At 36.0% G+C, this 15007-nt stretch overlaps 2 protein-coding genes across 7 annotated transcripts; both read left to right on the plus strand.

Annotated features, from left to right (window-relative positions):
• Positions 1 to 203: 203 nt before the first annotated feature.
• Positions 204 to 13504, plus strand: LOC117910747 (putative disease resistance RPP13-like protein 1). Of its 6 annotated transcripts, none has more exons than XM_034824898.1 (5): positions 204 to 4626; positions 5626 to 5711; positions 5840 to 5898; positions 5995 to 6112; positions 13487 to 13504. In XM_034824898.1, exon 1 carries the CDS (start codon positions 283 to 285, stop codon positions 4609 to 4611), a length of 4329 nt encoding a protein of 1442 aa, XP_034680789.1. In that variant the 5' UTR covers positions 204 to 282; the 3' UTR covers positions 4612 to 4626; positions 5626 to 5711; positions 5840 to 5898; positions 5995 to 6112; positions 13487 to 13504. The 6 variants fall into 6 exon arrangements, with proteins under 6 accessions (XP_034680789.1, XP_034680788.1, XP_034680790.1 ...); XM_034824897.1 differs by lacking the exon at positions 13487 to 13504 and adding an exon at positions 6408 to 6510; XM_034824899.1 differs by lacking the exon at positions 13487 to 13504 and having other exon boundaries at positions 5812 to 5898; positions 5995 to 6520.
• Positions 10721 to 13068, plus strand: LOC117910748 (putative disease resistance RPP13-like protein 1). The gene is made up of 3 exons (XM_034824901.1): positions 10721 to 11128; positions 12770 to 12859; positions 12952 to 13068. The coding sequence occupies exons 1-2, from the start codon at positions 10805 to 10807 to the stop codon at positions 12785 to 12787; spliced, it is 342 nt and encodes a 113-aa protein (XP_034680792.1). The 5' UTR covers positions 10721 to 10804; the 3' UTR covers positions 12788 to 12859; positions 12952 to 13068.
• Positions 13505 to 15007: the final 1503 nt, after the last annotated feature.

The following is a 15007-nucleotide window of genomic DNA, read 5'->3' on the forward strand; positions in this document are numbered from 1 at the left end:
TAATGATTTTTTTTCTTTTTAAAAAATATAATTGTAACAATGGTCATGACTCATGTTTCACGTGCATGCACCTTCCAATAATTTAATAAATTGCCTTCTCTCAGTTAGACTAAATCTATTAAAATATGACAGCTGTCTGCAAAATAATATAGTGGAGATTTTGATTTGTTTATTTTGTGTGGTGCACATGGCTTACTAATCCTGCTCTCAGGCTTCCATTTTCATCTTCCTCTTCCCCTTTCTCTGTCTCTCACTAGTCACTCTCTCTGCAAACTGATCACCATGGAAGTTGTTGGAGAGGTTGTTCTTTCTGTGTCCCTTGAACTCTTGTTCAGCAAACTGGCCTCCTCTGATTTGTTGAAGTACGCACGCCAAAAGCAAGTCCACACCAAGCTCAAGAAATGGGAGACAAGACTGTTGGAGATTCGTGGAGTGCTCGACGATGCTGAGGACAAGCAGATCACTAAGCAGGACGTGAAAAAATGGCTCGCACATCTCAGGGATTTGGCTTATGATGTGGAGGACGTCTTGGACGAGTTTGGCTACCAAGTGATGAGAAGAAAGTTGGTGGCGGATGGTGATGCGGCCAGCACAAGCAAGGTATGCAAATTCATCCCCACTTGTTGTACTAGTTTCACTCCAATTCAGGCCACGCGGAATGTTCAGCTGGGGTTCAAGATAGAGGGCATCACTCGCCGATTAGAAGAAATTTCAGCTCAGAAGGCTAAGCTTGGTTTGGAAAAGCTCAAAGTGCAGATCGAAGGCGCCAGAGCAGCTACTCAAAGCCCAACCCCTCCACCACCTTTCGTATTCGAACCTGGGGTATACGGCAGGGATGAAGATAAAACCAAGATACTAGCCATGCTTAGTGAAGAATCCCTCGGTGGCAATCTGTCTGTAGTCTCGATCGTGGCCATGGGTGGGATGGGAAAATCTACGCTGGCAGGTCTAGTGTACGATGATGAGGAGACATTCAAACATTTTGCTTTAAAAGCTTGGGTTTGTGTGTCTGATCAATTTCATGTGGAGACCATAACCAGGGCAGTTTTACAGGACATTGCTCCAGGCAACAATGATTCGCTGGCCTTTCATAAAATTCAACGCAAACTGAGGGACGAAACCAAGGGAAAAAGATTTTTGATTGTTCTTGACGATTTGTGGAATGAGAAATATGATCAATGGGACAGCCTACGCTACCCTCTCTTGGAGGGAGCACCGGGAAGCAAGATCCTCGTCACCACTCGTAATAAAAATGTTGCAACTATGATGGGAGGAGATAAAAACTTTTATGAGCTAAAACATTTGTCTGACAATGATTGTTGGGAGTTGTTTAAAAAACATGCTTTTGAAAACAGAAATGTCAATGAGCATCCGAACTTGGCATTGATCGGAAAGGAAATTGTACAGAAATGTGGAGGCCTGCCCTTGGCAGCAAAAGCGCTTGGTGGTCTTCTGCGCAGTGAACACAGAGAAGATAAGTGGAATATTATACTAGCTAGCAAAATATGGAATTTACCTGATGATAAGTGTGGTATTCTTCCTGCGTTGAGATTGAGCTACAATCATCTCCCTTCACATTTAAAAAGGTGTTTCGCTTATTGCGCATTATTTCCCCAAGATTATGAGTTTAAGAAGGAAGAGCTAATCCTCTTGTGGATGGCGGAGGGGCTAATTCAACAATCAAATGAGGATGAGAAAATGGAAGATCTTGGTGATGATTATTTTTGTGAACTATTGTCAAGGTCATTTTTCCAATCATCCAATAGCAATAAATCACGATTCGTTATGCATGATCTTATCAACGATCTAGCTAAATCTATTGCTAGAGACACATGCTTGCATTTGGATGATGGGTTGTGGAATGATTTGCAACGCTCCGTTCCTGAAAATACTCGTCATTCATCATTCATCCGTCATGAATATGATATCTTTAAAAAATTTGAAACGTTTCATAAGAAAGAGCACTTGCGCACGTTCATAGCTTTGCCGATTGATGAATCAACACGGTTTGATACCTTCATAAGTAATAAGGTGCTTGAAGAATTGATACCAAGGTTAGGGCACTTAAGGGTGCTCTCATTGGCTTATTACAAGATAAGTGAGATACCAGATTCATTTGGTAAGTTGAAACATTTGAGATACCTTAATTTGTCCCACACCAGTATAAAATGGTTACCCGATTCAATTGGTAATCTTTTTTACCTTCAGACATTGAAATTATCATACTGTGAAGAGCTTATCAGGTTGCCTATTAGCATCGGTAACCTAATCAATCTTCGACATCTTGACGTTGCTGGTGCAATAAAATTACAAGAAATGCCTATACGAATGGGCAAACTAAAAGATTTGCGGATATTGTCTAATTTCATTGTGGACAAAAAAAAAGGTTTGACAATCAAGGAGTTGAAGGACATATCACATCTGCGAGGAGAACTTTGCATTTCGAAATTGGAAAATGTGGTGAATATTCAAGATGCAAGGGATGCCGATTTAAAATTGAAGCATAACCTTGAAAGCTTGATAATGCAGTGGAGTTCTGAGTTGGATGGTTCAGGGAATGAAAGGAATCAAATGGATGTCCTTGACTCTCTACGACCTTGTTTGAATCTGAACAAACTCTGCATTCAGTTGTATGGTGGTCCAGAATTCCCACGTTGGATAGGGGATGCCTCGTTCTCTAAGATGGTGGATCTAAGTCTCATAGATTGCAGAAAGTGCACGTCTTTACCATGCTTGGGGCAGTTGCCATCGCTCAAACAGTTGAGGATCCAAGGAATGGATGGAGTAAAAAAAGTGGGTGCAGAGTTTTATGGAGAGACTCGTGTTTCTGCAGGTAAGTTTTTCCCATCACTAGAGTCTCTACATTTTAATAGCATGTCAGAATGGGAGCACTGGGAGGATTGGTCTTCCTCAACAGAGTCATTATTCCCTTGTCTCCATGAGCTTACAATTGTGGATTGCCCCAAATTGATTATGAAACTGCCCACTTACCTACCTTCTCTTACAAAGCTCTCTGTTGACTTTTGTCCAAAATTGGAGTCTCCACTTTCAAGACTTCCACTGCTAAAGGAATTACAAGTAAGAGGATGTAATGAGGCGGTCTTGAGCAGTGGAAATGACCTCACCTCACTCACCAAGTTAACAATTTCTAGGATTTCAGGGCTTATCAAATTGCATGAAGGATTTGTGCAATTTTTGCAAGGGCTTCGGGTTTTGAAAGTATCGGAATGTGAAGAACTCGAATATTTGTGGGAGGATGGTTTTGGATCGGAAAACTCTCTTTCTCTTGAGATTAGAGATTGTGATCAACTTGTATCCTTGGGATGCAATCTTCAGTCTTTGGAAATAAGTAGATGTGATAAACTAGAGAGGCTTCCAAATGGATGGCAGAGTCTAACATGCCTTGAAGAATTGACAATCGAGGATTGTCCAAAGCTAGCGTCATTTCCAGATGTAGGTTTCCCACCAAAGCTGAGAAATCTTATTCTTGAGAATTGTGAAGGTCTAAAGTGTCTACCTGATGGCATGATGTTGAAGATGAGGAACGACAGTACTGACAGCAACAACTTGTGTCTCCTTGAATGCTTAAGTATATGGAACTGTCCATCTCTCATTTGCTTTCCAAAAGGGCAATTACCCACCACCCTTAAGAGTCTACGCATAAAGTTTTGTGAAAATCTCAAGTCTCTTCCAGAAGGAATGATGCACTACAATTCCATCGCCACCACCAGCACCATGGACATGTGTGCCCTTGAATACTTAAGTCTGGGTTGGTGTCCTTCTATTATTGGTTTTCCGAGAGGTAGGTTACCCATCACTCTCAAGGAACTCTACATAAGGGGTTGTGAAAAGCTGGAGTCTCTACCAGAGGGAATAATGCACTACGATTCCACATATGCTGCTGCTCTTCAAAGCCTGACTATAGAGCATTGTTCATCTCTCACATCCTTCCCAAGAGGCAAGTTTCCCTCCACCCTTGAGCGACTTCACATTCGGTATTGTGAACACCTCGAGTCAATTTCAGAGGAGATGTTTCACTCTACTAATAATTCACTTCAATCTTTAACCATCGAGAGGTATCCTAATCTCAAAACCCTACCAGATTGCCTCAACACCCTCACAAATCTAGATATTGCAAATTTTGAAAATCTGGAATTGTTGCTTCCTCAGATAAAAAAGCTCACTCGTCTTACAGCGCTCAGTATCTCTCACTGCGAGAATATCAAGACCCCCTTATCCCAATGGGGCCTTTCCAAACTTACCTCTCTTAAAGGCCTCTCGATTGGAAGCATGTTTCCAGATGCAACTTCCTTTTCGGATGACCCCCACTCGATTCTTTTTCCTACAACTCTCACCTCCCTTTCCCTTTCAAATTTCCAGAATCTGGAATCCCTAGCCTCCCTGTCTCTCCAAACCCTCACCTCTCTTGAACAGCTAGAAATCATACGTTGCCCTAACCTCCGGTCGATTTTGCCAAGGGAAGGACTATTGCCTCACACCCTTTCACGACTGCATGTGCGGTTTTGCCCACATCTAACACAAAGGTACTCGAAGGAGGAAGGAGTTGATTGGCCCAAGATTGCCCACATCACGACTGTGGAGATAATATGACTATTAATAAATAAGGTATTACATCTCATTCCCAACCACTTTCAATTTCTCTTACGCGCTACTATAATTTTCTAATTGGACTTAATTTTTAACAAGAAAGCAGTTCTTGACATGGCTCCTGGCTTGGTATTTTCCCAGTGTCTAATTTTCTCTATAATCTGTCACAATAAAAAATGAGCATTACTACTTCTACCTTTCCAGGTGCAATAAATGAGATTTTAATCCAACAAATTCAATATCTAATGTATCAAGACCTTTATACTAGAGGAAGTTCTAGTTTATTGACTTGGTTTGGTTTACTAATTAGATGACATTATCACTTCACTTATTGTAGTTATAATGAGGTCATTTACTGAAAAACGGTGTCAATTTGAGAAAGGGGAAGAATGACGTTATATAGATCTCATTCTCTGTTTTTTGTTTGTTTTTTTTTTTTTGTTTGTTTGTTTTTTTTTCTGAGTTTTTTTGCGTTCTCTGTTTATTTCTTATATAGAGGGCACTGAACAACTCTTGGGCATATTCTAGTTAGCTGCTTTATTAGCAAGTCATTCAAATTGCTTTGTTTTTTTCTTGCTTCAATATACCAAATTTTATGGACAACTTTAATGACTTGAATTTCAATGCTTTTAAATAATTTTATTCACAATTTCATGTGTATGATTAAACTCATTTAATTGGGATTAAACACGTTTAAATTATCGATTTGACAACATCTAAAATATTTTTGTTTCCTCAGAAGTGTTAAATAAATTTCTCATAAATTTTTGTTTTTCCCTCAATTTTCCGATAAATAATCAAACAAGAGAAAAAGTTCATAAATTTTTTCCCTACTTTTCCATAATTTTTTGAGAACCAAAATAGTTTTATAATTGCTAATTTAAAAAAATTATTAAATTCATATATATATATATATTTACTCTTTCCTTTCTCATGCAAGAAAAAGGAAATTATATGTGCTAAATTTATCAAACCAAACTAATCATCATTTTTGTGTTTTTTTTCTTTTCATTTCAGTGTTCATTGTAAGTAATCAAGATGAGCATAGAAGATTTCTTATGATAAACAAAGTTTCGATTATGAGCATGGAAGAAACGTGTAAGGTAAACAACAATCATTTTATGCCAATGTTTTTTTAGATATGAGATCATTTAGAATTCATATGAAGTATTTTATGATACTTGAGTTCGTTAAATTTTTTAGATGTTTGAACTCTCCTTTGGTTCAGTAGCTTGCAGTGATTGGGCGTCCATGTAAAATGTGCTCTAACCAAGTGGACTTCTTCAAAAGGTAAGCAGTAGGCATAAATCTCTTCTTGAGATAGTTGATGCACTTATTTTTGTCTCAATTTTGATGATATTTTCTTCATGTTTTGACTTTTGCAAGGAAGTAGAATATGAAGAAAGGATAGATTGTTCAGACTTTGCCTGTGGAGGAAGGGAGATTCCTGGGTGCTCAACACTTGATGTCATTGCTTTGTTCAAGAAGAATAAGAAACTCAGAGGTACAAGGTTCATCTTCCCATAATTATCTCAAAAAATTTTGATTAATTCATTTATACAATAATCAATTGAAGAGATTTTGGATCCTCTTCTGTTAAATATCTACTTGTGTATGTGATTTTTGATTCCAGGATTAGTTTCAGCCATGTCAAAATCTGAATATACTAGTATTGTAAAGTTATATCAATTCATTTTCAATGATGGAAGTCAGTTAAATCCTACATTTTATAATCTGAGCAACATAAAATGGTTTCCAGAGGAGTTATTAGTGATTTTTTTTTTTTTTTTGGCCGATAGAATGGAATTTGGGTTTTATGTTGAAGGCTCAAAACATGCAGTGAATGGAGTTAGTGCTTGATGATTGCAATCCAGATAAATTATAACAGGAAGCAACAACTTGTATCTGTCTTAATTCTGGAAATCTCGAGATGTCCAAGTCTCGTAAGATTTTTTTCTCATATGAAAAATTGAATTTGTATATTAATTATTATCATTTATCTTTAGATTTTTTAAGATATTGATTTTGATATTTATCTTTATATTTTTATTCTATTAATTTATCTTTATCTTTAAATTTAATATAATATTAATTATTATATTTATCTTTAAATTTTATTTTAAAATTAAAAAAGAGATAAAGAAACTATTAATTATTATATTTTATTATAATTTTAAAAAAAATTAAGAAAAATATAAAACACTTAAGCTACAAGAGTTAGAAATTAATTAAAAAATTCTTTAATTTTGTGTTACAAGGTTTAGAAATCAATTTAAAATTTTTTATTTGTTAGTATAATTTATTTTATAATTATTATCTAGTATAATTTTTAAAAAATTAAGAAAGAGATAAAAAGAAATAAAGCATGTTTAACAATAAAAAGGGATAGATTAATAAAGAAAACATACATTAAGAGAATTCTTGAAGATTATAGTTGTTATTATCATTTTTAAAAATATAAAAAATAAAAATAAACCTAAGTTCCCCCCTTGGTTATTTTACTATTCTTTTCTCTCAAGTTGGTTTAATAATTTTCTTTCCCTTAAAAACATATCACAAAAAGTAAAAGAAGCCCCCCCCAAGTTGAATTAGGGAGGAGAGAGAGAGAAAGAAGACATTGTTTTTGAAGCACTTCTATCAAGATATGGAAATGTAGGATGGCTGCCCTACTATTTTCCGACAAATAAACAAGGGTATCCTTTATTGCCCTTCCATTGGTAGGCAAAAGCCAAATGTAAAAAACCCAAAGAGAGAGAGAGAGAGAGAGAGAGAGAGAGAGAGAGAGAGAGAGAGAGAGAGAGAGAGAGAGCAATGGTAGTAGTAAAAAAAAAAACCTCCACACCTTCCTCTTACTCTCCCTCTTGGCACCAATTTTATAACCCTCCAAAAATCCCAATTGCACCTTTCCCACTATCCATGTGATGTGAATGAATGAATAAGTGGGGTTTCCCTATATTTATGTATTCTCCCATCCCCAATACATTGTATGTACATTATCCATCATTCCCTTTCTTCTCTCAATCTTAAAAGAATATTATGTCATTTCCAACTTAATAACTTAAGATGGTAATTCCAGTCACTTCTTCAAGTAGGTATTAGGAGAAAAATATATTCATAATAGTGAATTTTTTGTTTCTTATTAGAAATTAAGAAAAACCCCTCCATGATTTAATGATTTGATTTCAAAATTACATCAAAATTTTCTAATATGTCCTATATGATTGGTCCTATGTGCCATGACACAATGAGGGTTGTCAATATATCGTAATCTAAAATGGTTGACAAGTATGCATGTAATGGTAGGGTGATCAGCCACTAAAGCCATGCCTCTACCTGCTAAAAGTTGTCCTATCATGATAAATTATTTATTCTATGTTTAAAACATTATTAATTCATAGTACACCCAGAAAGAATTTAGAAAGATAAATCCATGATAACAAACTGTCATGACTCTTTAATCTTTATAATGTATAGTATAAGAAAGGACCTTTAAGTACAAATAAAATAATTATTAAAGGATATTTTGATCTCAAATGATCATTGTTAGAATATTTATGAACAACTTGAAATACTTTAGTGCAGGAGATTTTAATTATACATCAATTAAAGTGAATTATTATTTTCTTTCTTGTGGTTTGATAATACTTCAAGCATAAGGGCCCAAAAGAGAGCTCCAATGGGCATTAATATGCCCAAAAACAAACTAACCAGGGAAAAAAGGCACTTTTTGTAACATACCATTTATTAAAGGCTGAATTTCAATCACAAACCATCTCATTGTTATGTACTTGAGAATGGTCTATTATTTTACTTTCTTTTACAACCAAACCGAGATGAGTCGACTCAACTCGGGTACTGACCATCTCATAACAACTAGATAAATTTAAGAGAGTAACAAAGAATGATTCATTATTTTATATTTAGGTCTTTTTTTTTTTTTTGAGTTTTGTAGTTTTATCTTAAGTCTTAAAAATTCAAGATTTTGACTTTCTACAGTCAAATAAAATATTAGAAAAATTAAACTTCACTTTAAAGATACATAGTGCAAAAACATCTTGCAATATGACTTTGGAGAGAAAGAACAAACAAGGCTTAACTCATATACCCCAGTGAAATGAAATTGAACTAAGAAAAACTCACAAACCCTAGTCTGGAATCTGAAAGAAGAAATAGGCAGAAGCCCCAATAAAATGAAATTCCATATCAAATGTTTGGTACAGACCATGAGAGAGCAATGAAAGTAAGTAATTACTAATTACACCCCCTACACAAATATAAAGTAGTACATAAGAAATGAGCGATGATGATGGATGCTACATGCCTACACCTCCTGATCAGTTGAATCAGAATCTCTGAAAAGACTCAACACAACTAGAAAAAAAGATTCACACTCAGTAGTCTCCCTCCTCCATGTTCTACATTTTCTTTTACATGTAAAATAATCATTAATACTCCAAGCATAATGATGGATGGCACAGCTTGATTGTTGAAGGAAAAAGTGTCAAAGAAAAAGTGTTTTTTTTTTTTGGCAACCAAACATGCCATAAAAGTATCTTTTGCCCACTAAGCTGATATTAGAGAGGGACAGAGAGAGAGGTACCTTAGGAGTGAAGGGCTTTACGCTCTTCCAGAGAGAGTGGTGCCCTAAACATATAGGACAAAAGGGACCCTTTTATTTGAATAGCCCACACGCTCTCTCTATGAGTGTGGTTATGGGATTTATATTAAACAAAGCAATCTCTCTCTCTCTCGGGTTATCTCTCTGGTTCTTTCTTATTAGAGTATTTGAAATGGTTTGAACATCCCACGAGCCTCACGCCTGCATCTTCATGCTCTTCTTTTAGCCTTATCTCTGCAACTCCACTCTTCAATTATTTCCCTCTTCCTCTCCTCTTCCTGTCTCTGTTTTCTTGTCTCTCTGATCAATCCCAACCCTATCTCCCAAACTTTGATCTCATTAATTAATTTTCTTCTTCTTCCTCTAACCATGGCTCTAGAAACATGGCTCATCAAAGTCAAGACCGCCATATCTCACAGTTTTGATGCAGTCTGAACTACAACACCCACCACCAAACTAGTGGTGAAAAAGTCTAGTGTTGGAGTCCTAGCCTTCGAGATTGCTGTTGGTGGATTTTAAAGGTAAATGTTTTTTTTTTCCGAGAAAATCCTTGCAAAACCCCCAAGGAAAACAAAAAAAATTGCTTTTTTTTTCCATCCCTGTATTTTATGGATCTGTTTATATGGACCTCCTAGAACACAACTTCCCCAAAGAAATTTATAGCCTATTTGTTTCCAAATGTGCACCACTCAAAACCTAAATCGAATCATAATACCTAGATTCCAAAAATGTTGAAACCCTACATAATCTCCCCTCCATCAATGTGAAAATAAACCAACACAAATAAACCATAAATAAATCAACACAAAAAATACATCAACAAAAACAGAAAACGAGGGAGAGAAACATGATTCAAATGACTAGTCAAGAAGATAATCACCTGATGATGGTGATGAAGATAGAGATTCGGAGCTGGATTTGTAGACAGAGACGAAGAGAGCAGCTATAGTTTCCCCAAATTCTTCGATCTACGTTGTTGACTCACAAAGAATAGGTTAGGGTTGGTTTCCCGGGATTCTAGAGATTTCGGGGATATATAGGAAAATAGCAGGTTAGGCTTCACGGGATTTAGGTTTTTCAGATTGAGAGGAAGACCAGGCGGAGGTTAGGGTTTCAAAAATGGTGGGTTTTGAGAGGGAGATGAACATATGGGGTATTTGAGTTTCGGTGGAGAGAAACTTAAGACAGAGAAATGTGTGAGGAGGGATGTATTGTTTTTTGGTTTTTTTTTTTTTTTTGGTTTATCAGATGTGGACGCTGACATGGTTGAATGGGGAGGGCAATTTGGGTATGAAATTACACCTCAACCCAGAGTGCTCAAAATCCAAATTATTTTTGGGACCATTGTATTTAAACTCGGGTTCTCAAATCCTAGTTATTTGCATATCAAAGACCCATAACATACTTTTCCCGAAAAAATGGGTGCATATAATAAATTCATAAAACAAATGTTTTATGAGTTTCTAATATTTAAAGCCTTCACAGAACAGACCCCCTTCTTTCTGCTTCACTTTTTTACCCACTGCTTGATTTGCTCGCTCTCTCTCTCTCTCTCTGCAAACAAAGTACAAACCAACCATGGAAGCTGTGGGAGACGCTCTTCTTTCTGCTGCCATCGGCCTCTTGTTTGACAAGTTGGCCTCTACTGATTTGCTAGACTTTGCACGCCAACAATGGGTGTACTCTGATCTCAAGAAATGGAAGATAGAATTGTCGGATATTTGTGAAGACCTTAATGACGCGGAGGACAAGCAGATCACGGATCGCCCTGTGAAAGAGTGGCTGGGCAATCTGAAATATTTGGATTATGATATGGAGGACATCTTGGATGAGTTCGCCTACGAAGCTTTGCAACGGGAGCTCACGGCCAAAGAAGCTAATCATCAAGGCAGGTCGAGCAAGGTACGCAAGCTCATCTCCACTTGTCTTGGCATTTTCAATCCTACTGAGGTTATGCGTTATATTAACATGAGGTCCAAGGTGTGGGAAATCACTCGCCGCTTACGAGATATTTCAGCTCAAAAATCTGAGCTTCGTCTAGAAAATGTGGCTGCGATAACCAACTCTGCTTGGGGAAGGCCAGTCACTGCATCTCTAGTCTATGAACCTCAGGTCAATGGCAGGGGGACAGAAAAAGATATTATAATTGGTATGCTGCTTAGGAATGAACCCAGTAAAACCAATTTTTCTGTAGTTTCCATCATGGCCATGGGTGGGATGGGTAAGACCACACTGGCAAGACCGGTGTACGATGACGATGAGACCATAACCAAGCATTTTGATAAAAAAAAAAAAGACTGGGTTTGTGTCTCAGATCAGTTCGATGCAGTGAGAATAACAAAGACAATTCTCAATTCGGTGGCTAATTCTCAAAGCAGTGATTCACAAGACTTGCATCAAATCCAAGAAAATTTGAGGAAGGAATTGAAGGGAAATTTTGTTTTGATAGTTTTGGATGATTTGTGGAATGATGATTACTTTGAGTTGGACAGGCTATGCTCCCCTTTCTGGGTGGGAGCACAGGGAAGCAAAATTCTAGTCACAGCTCGCAATAATGATGTTGCAAACAAGATGAGAGGACATAAGAACTTACATGAGCTCAAACAGTTACCTTATGATGATTGTTTGAAGATATTTCAAATACATGCTTTTGAACATATGAATATCGATGAGCACCCAAATTTGGAATCAATTGGCAAGAGAATTGTAGAGAAGTGTGGAGGTTCGCCCTTAGCATCAAGAGCCCTTGGTGGCCTTTTGCGCTCTGAACTACGTGAATGTGAATGGGAAAGAGTATTGTACAGCAAAGTATGGGATTTCACAGAAAAGGAATGTGACATCATCCCTGCCTTGAGATTGAGCTACTATCATCTGTCTTCACATTTAAAGAGGTGTTTTACTTATTGCGCAATTTTTCCCAGGATTTTGAGTTTACAAAGCAAGGGTTAATCCTCATGTGGATGGCAGAGGGGTTAATTCAGCAATCAAAAGATAATAGGAAAATGGAAGATGTTGGTGATAAGTATTTTGATGGAGTAACAAATGTGGGTACGAAGTTTTATGGAGAGACATGTTTTTTGCAAAGTTTTTCCCATCACTAGAGTCTCTATCTTTTGAAAATATGTCAGGATGGGAGTATTAGGAGGATTGGTCTTCCCCCACAAAGTCTTTATTCCTTTGCCTCCGAGAGCTTACAATTTTGTCTTGCCCTAAATTGATTAAGAAATTACCCACTTACCTACCTTCTCTAACAAAGCTCTTTGTTGGAAATTGTCGAAAACTGGAGTTTACACTTCTAAGGCTACCATCTCTCAAGAAATTAATAGTCGATGAATGTAATGAGACGGTCTTGAGAAGTGGAATTGAACTCACCTCATTCAATGAGTTAAGAGTTTCTGGGATTTTAGAGCTTGTCAAATTGCAACAAGGATTTGTGCAGTCATTGGGAGGGCTTCATGTAACTCTTATTCTCAACACACATTTATACTCTTTTATCTGCACAGTACCTTGTCAATTTCTCATATTGATGTTGTTTTCTACCAGTGGCTTAACTATTTGTGAAAGTCTCCATGGAGTTGTGTTGAAAGTTTGACTAGGAAGCGGGTTTTGAGTACAATAATTACAAACTTATGGGTGGGTATTTTGTTTCTTATCGATCTCTTCCATGGTTCAATGTTAGCATCTTGAGTTTTGCATGTGATGAAATCTTGGTAATTTTCTTTTAGGTGCTCTTTGAGTAGTCTTAGTTGGAGATTTGACATGCAGGCATGGGATGTAAAATGTCAAGGGAGGGTGTTATTTGACAACAGTTACAAATTGGCATGGATGTCTTCATTTCAATTATTCATCTTTTATGGTACCTTTCTAATTGGATTTAAATAAAAATTTCTAATTTCAATGTATAATGCACAAAGTTTACCTTAATAAGTGCACTTTATGTCAAAATATCTATCTTCCGTAATCAAGGAAATAATAGATTTTTCTTTTAGAAAGAATAATGAAAGTTTTCTTTATTGTATAATTATTTATGATCCCGAGTCATTTCTTTCAGGTTTTCACATTGTCAAAAGGAAGGATTCAATTTGTTGTATGTTTAATGCTCTTATTGTGTTGACAAAATAAGATTTGGATTTCACATTGGAGACCACGTACAAGTTTGGATTGAATGCAAGTAACACCTCTTTATTTATTTCATAGATGATTAAAAAAAAATAAGTAGCAAGTGCATTTTTGTCTAACTTCCATTTATTTATTCTACAGTTTATACAACACACCATGTTCTTATGTCTCTTGGAAAGTTAAGAGCCTTGTTTGAAATCTGGTATGCCTTCCATGCTAAGAAGTCTCGTACTCTTTGATTGTGGTGGCTCGAATAGCAACTTGCATCCGTTATGATACATGGAGAACTCAAGACAACATATGATTTTTAATGTCTTTCAAATTAGTGGATTTCATATTAATTTCTCAATCAATGTACAATGTGTTTTTCATGGAACATTGTTAAATAATTTTGTAATTTTTTTTTGATATAAATCATTACTAAATTTTGATTGCAAACAATTGTCAGGATTCATTAGCATGAACTTTATCCAACATACAAGTTTTTAGGTGAGTGATAAACATTGAAATTTTTTCTATTTTGTTTGGTTTGAAATGCTCTTCAATTTTAAACTAACATATTGTTATTTGTTTGCAACATGTTATATTTGTAGAAAATTTTCTTATCAAGATTTATATTGCAGATTTGAAGAATGTTTAAGGTGAATGAGACTTTTTGGCATGTCCTGCTATCTTGAGTTGTGCAAGTTAGAGGCTCAAAGAGCACAAACTCTTACGACTAGAAGAAAGATAACTTTCTCATTTTATGATAAGTTGTGAGCATTGTATGGTATTCTTTGAATTGCACATAACCTTATTTAGCTTTCAAATACTTAATGCAATTGTGCATGAACATAAACTGAACTCATACTTGACACAATTGTGAGTTATATGGTATGCGTTCTTATTTTCTTTTTATTTATGCATGGGTAAAAAAATGCACTCTCGGTAACTTTGAACTTTATCTTTAATACCTAAGGAACATTTGGTTATTGTAATACCTAATGCTGTTTGGAAGTTGGTTACGGTATTCATGGGTGAAAAAATCTTTGTTTTTATTTTTTATTTTTTTATTTTAAGTAGATTCATGGCCTTCATCAATTCCTTGCATATTCTTAATATTATAAATCTTACATGTTTTCCCAAATTGCATATCCTATGATAGAAGTGAAAGCATTAAAGATTGTTAATTGAAAGAAATAATCTATTTGCAACCAGAGATTGGAGGTAAGATTACAACATGATCTCATGTCCTTGGTAATTTGTAGATTGAGGGTTTTCACAAGGATTTGCCCTAATACCAGTAAAAGAAGAAGAGCTACTAGGTAATTTGTACTAACATTAGTACCTTGTATCTCTAGTTTCATAGAGAGTTGATAATTGACTTGGTGCTCAACATGTGGTCTTTGTCCCAAGATAGGTGCGTTATCCATGCCAAGTAGATGCCCTATTCAAATTATAAGGCTTTGGATTCCTTAATGATTGGAATGATCTCTAGAATTCTTGCCTATTTCTAAATGTCATGTCACATCTTTCCAACATGCCAGCTTCCTTGTGCTATAAATTGTGGAGATCACAAGTTACTAAAATTTGTGGTTTGCATTAGAGAAGGATTGTTTGATGCTCTCATTACTGGCTACATCTTTTGTCCTTGAAACTACATATCTTTCAATCCCCTTTGGT

Source organism: Vitis riparia, unplaced genomic scaffold (genome assembly GCF_004353265.1).
Source record: "Vitis riparia cultivar Riparia Gloire de Montpellier isolate 1030 unplaced genomic scaffold, EGFV_Vit.rip_1.0 scaffold828_pilon_pilon, whole genome shotgun sequence".
Lineage (NCBI taxonomy): Eukaryota > Viridiplantae > Streptophyta > Magnoliopsida > Vitales > Vitaceae > Vitis > Vitis riparia.